At 30.0% G+C, this 11,958-nt stretch overlaps 1 protein-coding gene across 1 annotated transcript; it reads left to right on the top strand.

Annotated features, from left to right (window-relative positions):
• Positions 1 to 2,439: 2,439 nt before the first annotated feature.
• On the top strand, positions 2,440 to 5,318 carry LOC145015539 (laccase-7-like). Its single transcript, XM_078974018.1, has 6 exons — positions 2,440 to 2,596; positions 2,889 to 3,040; positions 3,142 to 3,386; positions 3,478 to 3,609; positions 3,700 to 4,650; positions 4,988 to 5,318. Exons 1-6 carry the CDS (start codon positions 2,489 to 2,491, stop codon positions 5,116 to 5,118), a joined length of 1,719 nt encoding a protein of 572 aa, XP_078830144.1. The 5' UTR covers positions 2,440 to 2,488; the 3' UTR covers positions 5,119 to 5,318.
• The last annotated feature ends 6,640 nt before the right edge of the window (positions 5,319 to 11,958 follow it).

Here is an 11,958-nt window from a genome sequence, read left to right as displayed (position 1 = left end):
ATGAAATTGTTGCGAGACATGGCGTGCCACTAAAGATTATTTCCGATTGTGATACTCGCTTCACTTCTCACGTTTTGGTGAGTATGCAACGTGAATTGGGATCTCGAGTTGCTCTCAGCACAACTTGTCATCCCAAAACAGATGATCAGACGGAGAAAACGATCCAAACAGTGGAACATATGCTTCGTGCATGCGTCTTGGAGTTTGGTGGTAACTAGGATAAGTAGTTACCTTTTGTTGAATTTTCATATAATAACAGTTACCATGCTTCAATCAAAATGTCACCATATGAAGCACTATATGGTCGGAAATTTCGTACTCCATTATGCTGGCGTGATATAGGACAGAAAATCCTTTGAGGCTCTGAAATGATTCAAGACACCACCAACAAGATTTAAATCGTACAAGAAAGAATGAAAGCGGCCCAGGATCGACAGCAGTCCTATGCAGAAAAGAGGAGACGACCCATAGAATTTCAGGTGGGTGATTTCGTAATGTTGAAGGTATCCCCGTGGAAAGGCATTATGCGATTTGAGAAGAAAGGAAAACTAAGTCGTAGATTTGTTGGTCCTTTCAAAATCATCCAGAGAATTGGTAAGCAAGCATACCGTTTGGAATTGCCGAAAGATTTGACAAGGATTCATGATGTGTTTCATGTGAGTTATCTGTATAAATGTTTAAGCATATATAATGAAGCAGTTCTGTTATCCGAAATGAAACTGGATAATAAGTTAACTTATGTAGAAGAGTCTGAAGAGATCATAAACGAAAGAACGACTAATCTATGTAATAAAGAAGTGGAGTTGGTGCTTGTTAAGTGGAAACACCATCGATACCCAAATTATACTTGAGAAAATAAGAATGAGATAAAACCAAAATATTCCCATTTGTTTTAATCGATGTAATTTCAAGGACGAAATCATCAAAAGAATGAGGTATTTGTAACATATACGTTGTAAAATCGTGTTTTATAATGAATAATATTATGAAATATTATGTGATTTTGAGTATTGAGTTCTAACATATGGTTTTTACTTGAATTAAAGTAAACTTATGTTTAAAATCACTTGGAAAATATTGAAAGTTTTATGAGATCCCAATCTAATATCAAAATTTAACAAAAATATAAAATTTGAAATAAATAAAATTTTAAATAGCGGTGACGCCTTTAGTGGCGACATATAGTATTAGCGGCGACACACCTATTAGTGACGAACCAACAACAGCAATCCTTTAGCGACGATATGTCACCGTTAATACTTTTAGCGGAGCTATGTTAATCCTACCAACACCTTGTGTATGCATTATAGTCTTAAAAAAAGAAGGAAATAATCTTCACATGAAAGAAAAGTCATCGACTAAAGTAAAGTCCTTTAAAAAAAACATTTCGTTGTTGGGACAATTGGTTAATAATTTAAATAAACTTGCCTGCTAACACAAACCTACTAATTAAACAAGTCTAATATTTAACCAAAATCTCATTTAACGCTAGTCTTTTTATATTCTAATAATTATAATCCCCACTAGTTAGATAATAAAATATTTTGTTAAATTGTTGTTTAGAAAAATGTGTCGTTTACTATATAATCTTTTCGAAAAATATTTGGTTGTATTAAATATTTTATGTTAAATATGAGGTTAATACCATTGAATAATAAGTAATTTTTTGGATTTGTCATATAGATAGCTCAAAGTTACCTAAAAGATATTTTTTCATTTAAGTTTTGTTTGTCTTTCCCTCATGCGACATGTTTATTTTTTTAAATGTGTGACTATTGACTTGATGATGATATCACCTAACAAAAATATATGAAAATATTTGTAGAAAGAATAACTACAAACATATTTCATTTTTGTGTTAATTGTACCTTTGAATAAATTGCATTTTTTGTAGGAAACACAATCCAAATGGGACTTAAATTACACGCATGGTGGACCTTAAAAGGGTACAAATGACCCAAAAATGTGTCACTATATTTACTATGTGTATTTACGTACGCATGTATTTAGGGCGTGTTATAATCTTTAGTGTTTTAAAAAATATATACATTTTTTATAAATTTAAGAATTTGCAAATTAAATGACAATTAATATCTCATAATACAAAACAAAAGACATATATAAAAATTAAAAAATAATCAATTTCATATAATAAATGTAATCACATTCAATAATTTTATTATATAAAATTATCATGTATACAAAAATCGTTATTACCTCATAAATATAACAAATAATTAATCGAACATTAGAAGAAATAAATACATAAAGAGTTAGCAATTTACAAAATTACTTTACGCATATCTTTCACGAATCCATGTAAATGTTCTTCTATCAAAAGCCTCATCTACCCACTATTGAATCCTTTTTCACAATAAAAAATTCCTTACGGTCCAAGTAGTTTTCTATATATATATATAGCCCTCGCTTACATATAATACCCAAGTCATTTACAAATCTTATAGAAATTTCATAATATCTTTGCATCATGCGATCGACAATGGTGTGTTTGCTGTTTCCGGTTGGAATCCTACTAGTTTTTCTCTCCTTCTGTTTGTCAACAACATCAGCCGCAATAGTGGAGACTTCATTTCATGTACCCACTTCCTTCCTTCCTTCCTTCCTTGTATATTTTACTTCCACTGTCGTGTTTCTTACACCAGAAAGAAAACATGAGTCGGTGATCAGTGGAAATATAATTGCCATTTCATTGATTGATCTAACCCTCTTCCTCTAGCTAATAGTTGTTTAGATAACGATAGATTAATCTATCACATGTATTTCATTGTCGGCTTGTTGGTCTATTATTAAATGATGTACAAAATTGACAAGTTGTAATTTTCTTGAAACTCACATGGTTTTTTTTTTAAATAACTTTATTGGTGTAGGCAAAAAATCTAACGACGAGTCGATTATGTCAAAATCATGTAATCGTGGCAGTAAATGGAAGCCTTCCAGGGCCGACTCTAAGGGTACAGGAGGGTGACACTCTTATTGTTCATGTCTTCAATGAATCTCCATACAACCTTACTATCCACTGGTAACTAATATTTATTTTTATGGAATGTTTTGAATGCAAAAATGATATACTCGATTGAGTGAAAACATGCAACTCAAACCTACGTAATGGCTGTAATTCAGGCATGGGGTGTTCCAAATGCGAAGTCAATGGGCAGATGGGCCTGAATTCATCACACAATGCCCGATTAGGCCAGGAAATAGCTATACCTACAGGTTCAATCTCACTGGACAAGTGGGAACACTGTGGTGGCATGCACATACTCAATGGATCCGGGCAACCGTTTATGGTGCTCTGGTCATCCGCCCACGAGACGGACAAAAATACCCTTTTGTTAAACCCTATCGTGAACAGACAATCCTCTTGGGTATGTGAATGTCTTATTTGATGCATATTTATTTGTAGGAATATGATCGTCTTTACTTTGTAATTTTAATATATATAATAAAACATTTCAGGAGAATGGTGGAATGGTAACGTTATCGATGTTGAGAACGCTGCACTAGCTACCGGAGTGGCACCTAACAATTCTGATGCATACACCATCAACGGGTGGCCCGGTGATTTGTATCCTTCTTGCCCATCAAATAGTAAGTAGCTAAATTAATTAACTTTCTCATGCTTATGGGTTTAATTTCTAGTTCTTTTTTTTTTAATTAACGATTTTTTGTTCGAATCAGAAACATACACGCTTCAAGTTGTCCCGGGCAAAACATATCTGTTGAGACTAATCAACGCTGCTCTCAATGGACAACTCTTCTTCAAGATAGCGAACCACAACTTGACAGTGGTTGGGGCAGATGCAGCCTACACAAACCCTTTCCAAACAGATGTGGTCGTCATGGGTCCAGGTCAAACCACCGATGTCCTATTGACTGCAAACCAATCACCGGGATTATATTACATGGCGGCGCGTCCATACCTTAGCGCAATCGCAGTGACGATCAATAACAGCACCACCACCGCGATCTTAGCTTACGAAAACGCCACACAAACAACACCAGTTCTTCCAGTCCTACCTGCTTTGAACGACACACCAACAGCTTTTAGATTTGAAAGCAACATGACTGCACTTGTCACTAGCCCTTTCTGGTCACCGGTTCCACAAACAGTCGACGAGAGCATGTATGTAACCATGGGACTCGGGATATCGGAGTGTGGAAACAACCAAACATGTGGAGGGATATTCGGGCAAAGAATGGCTGCAAGCATGAACAATCAATCATTTGTTCTACCATCAACGATCTCTATGTTGGAAGCTTTTTATAGAAACGTTAGTGGGATTTACACGACTGATTTCCCAGATCAACCACCGATTGTATTCGATTACACCAACACTACCCTTAGCTTCAATCAGGCTCTTATGACGACACCAAAGTCCACAAGTGTGAAGCAGCTGAAGTTTAATTCGACTGTTCAACTCGTGTTTCAGAACACAGCCTTGGTGGGTATTGAAAATCACCCCATGCATTTGCATGGAATGAACTTCTACATCTTGGCTCAAGGATTTGGCAATTATGATCCCATAAATGACCCACGAAAGTTTAATTTGGTTAACCCACTAGAACGGAACACGATTGGGGTTCCCACCGGTGGTTGGGCTGCCATAAGATTCCGAGCAAATAATCCAGGTGATCACCTCATCTCATGACTCATCATCTCGTCACAATTTGATTTATTATAAAATGTTGACCTTTTTCTGTATTTTCATTTTATTGACTGTTTCCTTACGTTATCTAGCATAATATAATCCAACACATGTTTCGGTGGAAATGATCTGGATTACAGAAAATATTTTATCTTAAAAAAAAAAAAAAAACGAATATGCTATGTTTGACTTATGCTTTATTGAAGCGACCATGCATGATTAGCTTATTTTCATCTAAATAAGCTGAATTTGCATACTTTAATAGAATTATCGAAAACTTTTCACCTTATTGACTTTTTTATTTGCTTTTTTTTTTTCAGGTGCTTGGTTTATTCACTGTCATTTGGATGTACACATGCCATGGGGACTAGGAACCGTTTTTTTGGTGGAAAACGGAGGAACACCGGAATCCACGTTGCCACCACCACCTGCCGACTTCCCTCGGTGCTAAAAACAGACGGCGAAGAATATCGGACGTAATTAAACTGTGCATAAAGGTGGATTTGCTTACATTTGTATGTAAGTACATGAGTATTCGATATTTGTTTTTTATCATTAATAAACCTGTAAGCCTATGACCGATTCTTTTTGTAGGCATGATGTGTAATGTTCTTTTTTTATATATGTATTGAGATTTGTTGTCATATTAAATTTTTGTATAAAATTCAAATCGCGTGTTGGATATGCGTTGAAAAGTTCCAATGGAATCAAATGAGCTTTTTTTCTTCTTTCTTTTGGTAAATATTCTATTCAGTCTTAAATAAATTGTAGCATGTCGGAGTTATTTTCTTAATGTCAAGATTGATACTTTTTTTTAAACCAAACATATATTATAAATGACTATTAACAAACTAGTGGAAACCACCTACAAAATTCAATAGCTAACATAAGGACTTTTAAACCAATCCATCCAACAAATATTCAACTTATAAGCGGCGTTGTGTTTCTCTTTGCTTAATAGATTTAATATATAAAAAAACTCAAAGGTTCAAAATATATATATATATATATATATATATATATATATATATATATATATATATATATATATATATATATATATATATATATATATATATATATATATACTAGCAGCGTACCCGCGCAAAGCGGCGGGGTGTGTAAATTCTTTCGGTGATATGTTTCCTCTACAAAAATGTTATGTTACAAAAGAAAGTACATGTCGAAAACAAAATAATCAAACTATGGTGTTATTTGGGAGATGAAGTCATTTTTTGTTCCTAGACGGTGGGCTTTATAGCAGATGAGGGAACAAAGAGGTATATGCGATTGGAGGGATATTTGAATCAACATGCTAAATTTAAGGATATCTAAAAGGGTTCAAAATTTGAATGAATCCGGGATTTGAGGGAACAATATCAAATTGCTGAGAAATATAAGAAGATTTGATGATAAATATTTGAATTCAAAATGTGGTTAAGATTTAATATTATTTTATTAATGTTTACTTGTACTATCAGCTTCATTATTTGGACGTCTTAAAAAAATATTATTATTATAATCAATCTATTTTTAGAAATAGTTAGATTCCTTTTATAAGATAGTAAAGATATATATATATATATATATATATATATATATATATATATATATATATATATATATATATATATATATATATATGATTGTTTCTGTTACTACACCACAAGAAATGGGGCATTAGTAGCGACGCATGACATTAGCGGCAACATGTAATTGACGCATTATATGTCGCTGCTAATGTCATGCATCGCTACTAATGGCCACCTTAATAGCAATCCGCGTCAAACAAGCCTCATCCGTTCGATTTATTTTCAATGCAAGGGTTGTAACGGAAATAAAATAAAAAAAAAGGCATTGATTTTTCCCTGCAAGGTGTCACCGTTAATACCAATCGCTGCTAAAGGCCTTTAAAGATAACCCCCCGCTTTAGCTTCCTTTCCTGTTTATCGTGCCTTCTCTTACCAATGAAACCTCTCAGCCGGCGACCAAGCGACTCCGACCATCTAACTCCCCCAACCGCAAGTTCCTTCCACAAGAACGCCATCATCGCCTACCAAACCTCCATTACCGGCAATCTAGTTGCACTTTCGAAATTTTGATGATTGAAGGTCGAATTTCTCCTCATTTTTATACTATTCTTCTGATTTGATGGTAATTTGGATGATGAATCTGTAGTATAATTCTAAGATTTTGTTTGGTTGGTGATTATATTTGTATTTTAAGGTATGGAAGTGCTTATGCATTTTTAGGGATTATATATGTTTTTTCATATTTATGCAACATTTTGTATATGCTTTTCAGATTTATGTTTATGCTCAATGTGGTTATTGGCTTGAAAATGAAATTAGGCATGAAATTGAAATTGGATATATATATATATATATATATATATATATATATATATATATATATATATATATATATATGATTTTGTATTTAGATGTATACATTTGTATGAAATTAAAATTGGATGTCTAAAATGGAGGTGTTATTTGGTATGGTTGTATGAAATTGGATGTATTGCTTAATTGTTTGAAATTGAAATTTGAATTTGATGTATTGTATGCTTAATTGTATGAAATTGGAATATGAAAGCTATATTGTATGAAATTGGAATATGAAAGTTGTATTGCTTATTATGTCTATATTTTCTTGTAAATATGTCTCCAAAGACTTAATTTTGTTAGTGACCTAATTATATCAAATTGGAATATGAAAGTTATATTGCTTATTATCTCTTTATTTTCTTGTTAATATGCTTTCAATATGCTTAATTTTGTTATTGATTTAAAGTTGGTCATTACAACTTTAGCTTCATTAGGTTATTAATAGCAACATATTTTTAGTAATATTAAATTAATTATAAATTAAAGTTAAATATATTTCTAAAAAATCAATAAAAAATAATAAATTTATTGTAAATCAAGTTAAATTAGTCTTAAAATCAAGGTAAGATATATATTAAAATAAAATAAAATTAGTTTAAAAAATTAAACTAATAATAAAAAAGAAAATATTAAATTAATAAGAAAATAAAATTAGGTTAACTTTAAAATCAAATTAAATTAATTATAAAAACAAAAACATTAATCATAAAATCATATTAATATTAATATTAAAATTAAATTAAATTAATTATAAAATCAAATTAAAGTAAAAGAAAAACTAATAACAAAAAAGAAAGTATTAAATTTATTATAAAATTAAACTAAGTTAATTTTAAAATCGAAGTCCTTAATTATTTTAGTGACTTAATGTTGGTCATTACAACTTTATCTTAGTTAAGTTATTAATAGAAATGTACTTTTAGTAATTTTAAATTAATTTTAAAACAAAGTTAAATTAATTTTTTTTTAAATCAATAAAAAATAATAAATTAATTTTAAAATCAAATTAAATTAGTTTTAAAATCAAGTTAATATTAATATTAAAATAAATTAAAACTAGTTTAAAAAATTAAACTATTAACAATTAAGAAAGTATTAAATTAATTAGAAAATCGAATTAAGTTAACATTAAAATAAAATAAAATTAATTATAAAATCAAATTAATACTAATATTAAAAAAAATTAATTATAAAATCACATTAAAGTAATGTTAAAAAAAGCTAAAAAAATATAAAATATTAAATATATTATCAAATCAAATTAAGTTAATTTTAAAATCGAAGAGCTTAATTTTGTTAGTGACTTAATGTTGGTCATTACAACTTTAAGTTAATTTTGTTATTAATATCAACACACTTTTAGTAATTTTAAATTAATTATAAAATAAATTAAATTATATTTTAATAAATAAAATAATAAATTAATTGTAAAATCAAATTAAATTAGTTTTAAAATAAAGTTAATACTAATATTAAAATAAAAAAAATAGTTTAAAAAATTAAACTAATATCAAAAAAGAAAATATTAAATTAATTAGAAAATCAAATTAAGTTAACTTTAAAATTAAATTAAATTAATTATAAAATCAAATTTAATTAATTTTAAAATCAAATTAATATTAATATTAAAATCAAATCAAATTAATTACAAAATCAAATTAGATTAATGTTAAAAAACTGATATCAAAAAAAGAAAATATTAAATTAATTATAAAATCAAATTAAATAATTTTAAAATCAAAATGCTTAATTTTGTTAGTGACTTAATGTTGGTTATTACAACTTTAACTTAATTATGTTATTTATACCAATGTACTTTTAGCAATATTAAATTAATTATAAAATAAAGTTAAATTCATTTTTTAAAAATCAATAAAAAGAAATATTAAATTAATTGTAAAATAAAATTATGATGTTATAATTAACAAAAATCAATAAAAATAAAATATTAAATTAATTGTAAACCATAATATTATGTAACAGTAAATAAACAAGAGTATGATGTTATAATTAACAAAATTATGATAATTTTGTGAATTGTAACATTATACTTTTGTTTATTTTCTATCATAACATCGTACTTTAGTTTGAGTTTCTTCTTCCTAATCTTTAAGAGCCTAAAAATACCCGTCGCGCCTGAAATTGATTTAGAAATTAATTTCGAGATGTCCCCGTTTTGGGATTGTTTTTTTAATAATTTATCTCATTTAGGATGTGAACATGTATTTTATAATTATTTGTTTAAGAAAGATTCAGTTGTCATTTTCTCTTTGCTCCTCGGGTATATATATATATATATATATATATATATATATATATATATATATATGTGTGTGTGTGTATGTGTGTGTGTGTGTGCGTGCTTGGGAGCTAAAGGGAAATGCTACTGAATTTTTCTTAAACATAAAATCATGTAATACACGTTTACGTATGAGATAAGGTATTCAAAAAGTGGGTTTAGAAGCCTACCTTTATGAATACTCTATCTATTTTTGATTATTTGTTCATATGTTCCCGTGTTGGGGATACTTTTTTAATCATCGAATTTATGAATACTCTACTTGATTTTTGTTTCCCACAGAGTAAACTTTAAACACTAAACTATGTTTTAGTTGCATCATGTCTATTGATAAGAGCTGGACTTCTAATCAACATAGTCAATCTCCTGAGTTCCAGCTAGGACTTGACTCTTTTGTCAAGAGATCCACGTTAAACCTAGATTGTAAATGTGAAACCAGATGTTTGTGTGAGAAATGTGATAATCGTGACCTCAGGGATCCGAAAGCAATGAGATGTCATGTCCGTATATATGATTTCAGTCAGTCATACAAAACGTGGATATATCACGGTGAACCTTTAATTCCTCCAGTTGTAAATGTCGTATCGCCAAGTAACGAGATGGTTGATGTTATTAACGATGTTATGTGGGAGTCGGGAGAAAATGATACCAACCTCGATGAAGGAACCTTGAATACAGGAGTTAGCAGTGTCGATGATGATTTTAAGTAGTTGTTAGAAGCAGTCGAAACCAAGTTATATCTTGGTTGTACGTTTTCTTTCCTTGATTTTTTAGGAAAGTGATGCATATCAAGGTCAACAACAAATGGACAGATAGTTCATTTGATCAACTCCTTGAGTTGTTCCATTTAGCATTTCCACCGAACAACAAGGTTCCCCATTTAAATTATTTAGCCAAAAAGAAACTGAAGAAGTTAGGTTTTGGGTACGAGTCAATACATGTATGCAAAAATGATTGTTTTTCTCTTCTGGAAGGAACACAAGTTATTGCAAATTTGTCCCATTTGTAAAGAGAGTCGTTGGATTGATAACAACACCAAGGGTAAGAAGGTGGCTCATAAGGTGTTACGGTACTTTTCAGTGACCCCTAGACTATTAGCAGTTAACATCCTTTCTCTACCACTTCCAACAAACACAATGGCATAAGACACTTCATTTCGTATAGTGTTTCATAAGGAGGTATCTTGATGCTTGAGTGAAAACTATTGTTGTAGGTAAATTTACTTAGTGACAGGTGGACATTCCAGCTACCAGGAAACTATAAGGCACATACCCACAACATATCTTCCATGGTTTGGTAGTTATCTCACTATTTGTGTCTGTTTGTGGATTATAGGTAGTACTTAAGAATAAATTCTTTCCCATTACTTCCTGCAAGCTTTTCCAAAATCTGTAACTAAATAGACTGTCTCTATCTGACAAGATAGATAAAGGTACTCCATGTACCCTAACAAGTTCCTCAGCATAGGTTTCATCCAACTTCTCCATAGACCAATGTTTTTGTGCGGCTATGAAATGCACACTCTTCGTAAGTCATTCTACTACAACCCACATCATGTTATGACAATCTTTGTCTTTAGCAACTTTGTTATAAACTCCATGGTAACATCATCCAACTTCCATACGAGTTTTGTAAGGATTCTAAATCCACGTACGGCTTCCGATGTTGTTCCTTTACTCTAGCACAAGTTAAGCATTCTTCTACGTAAGTTGCCACATCAATCTTCACTGTCGGCCACCAGTAATAGGGTTTTTAAATCCAGGTACATTTTGGTGTTGTCTGGGTGTATAGCATACATGATCTTATGAGATTCTTCCATATGAAAATATCGTATACCACCCAAATTTAGCACCCATATGTGATTCTAAAACGTTTCCAACCCTTCCTTATCTTCTTCAAATAAAAATATCTTGGCTAGACGTGCCTCCCTCTTATCACCTTATGCCTGAGCCCTTGTTCGAGCTTCCTTGATCTTTTATATAGTCATTAAGATATCTTCAATCTTCAACGATCTAGCTTTTTCTCTTCTAGAATCACCTTTCTACTTAAGGCATCGACTATGATATTAGTTTTACCTGGCTGGTAAGTATCTCGCAATCGTGGTCCTTGAGTAGCTTCATTCACCTATTTGGTCTCATCTTCAATTATTCCTAAGCAAAGAGATATTAAGGTTTTTTTTAGGTTAATACATTTTCTATTGATCTTTCCGAGATATATATATATATATATATATATATATATATATATATATATATATATATATATATATATATATATATATATGACTAGAATCAATCCAAAATTTGAAATATTATAATAAAAAATGATACATGATAAATTATTTCATATTAGCAAAACACGTTTTTTGAAAAATTTTATTATGAAAACTTGAATTTAAAGTGGTTAAGAACATGACATAAAAAAAACAGTTGTTAAAAACCAGGTTTAAATTTGTATTATCATAGCACCGTCTAATATAAATTTATTATCTTTAATTTATCGTTAATAAATTTAATTTCTAAAGTGTATGTGTTTGATTTTTATAAAATAAAATTTGCTTATATATATATATATATATATATATATATATATATATATATAT

Source organism: Lactuca saligna, chromosome 9 (genome assembly GCF_052625555.1).
Source record: "Lactuca saligna cultivar CGN05327 chromosome 9, ASM5262555v1, whole genome shotgun sequence".
Lineage (NCBI taxonomy): Eukaryota > Viridiplantae > Streptophyta > Magnoliopsida > Asterales > Asteraceae > Lactuca > Lactuca saligna.
Note: the sequence above shows the minus strand (reverse complement) of the source record. Positions and strands in the feature narration are given on the sequence as shown.

Excerpts from the sequence above, each read along its gene's own strand:
- LOC145015539 (XM_078974018.1), top strand. The coding sequence starts at position 2,489 with ATGCGATCGACAATGGTGTGTTTGCTGTTTCCGGTTGGAATCCTACTA. Across the intron at positions 3,610-3,699 it reads TCCTTCTTGCCCATCAAATA|AAACATACACGCTTCAAGTT; the intron begins GTAAGTAGCTAA and ends TGTTCGAATCAG. Across the intron at positions 4,651-4,987 it reads ATTCCGAGCAAATAATCCAG|GTGCTTGGTTTATTCACTGT; the intron begins GTGATCACCTCA and ends TTTTTTTTTCAG.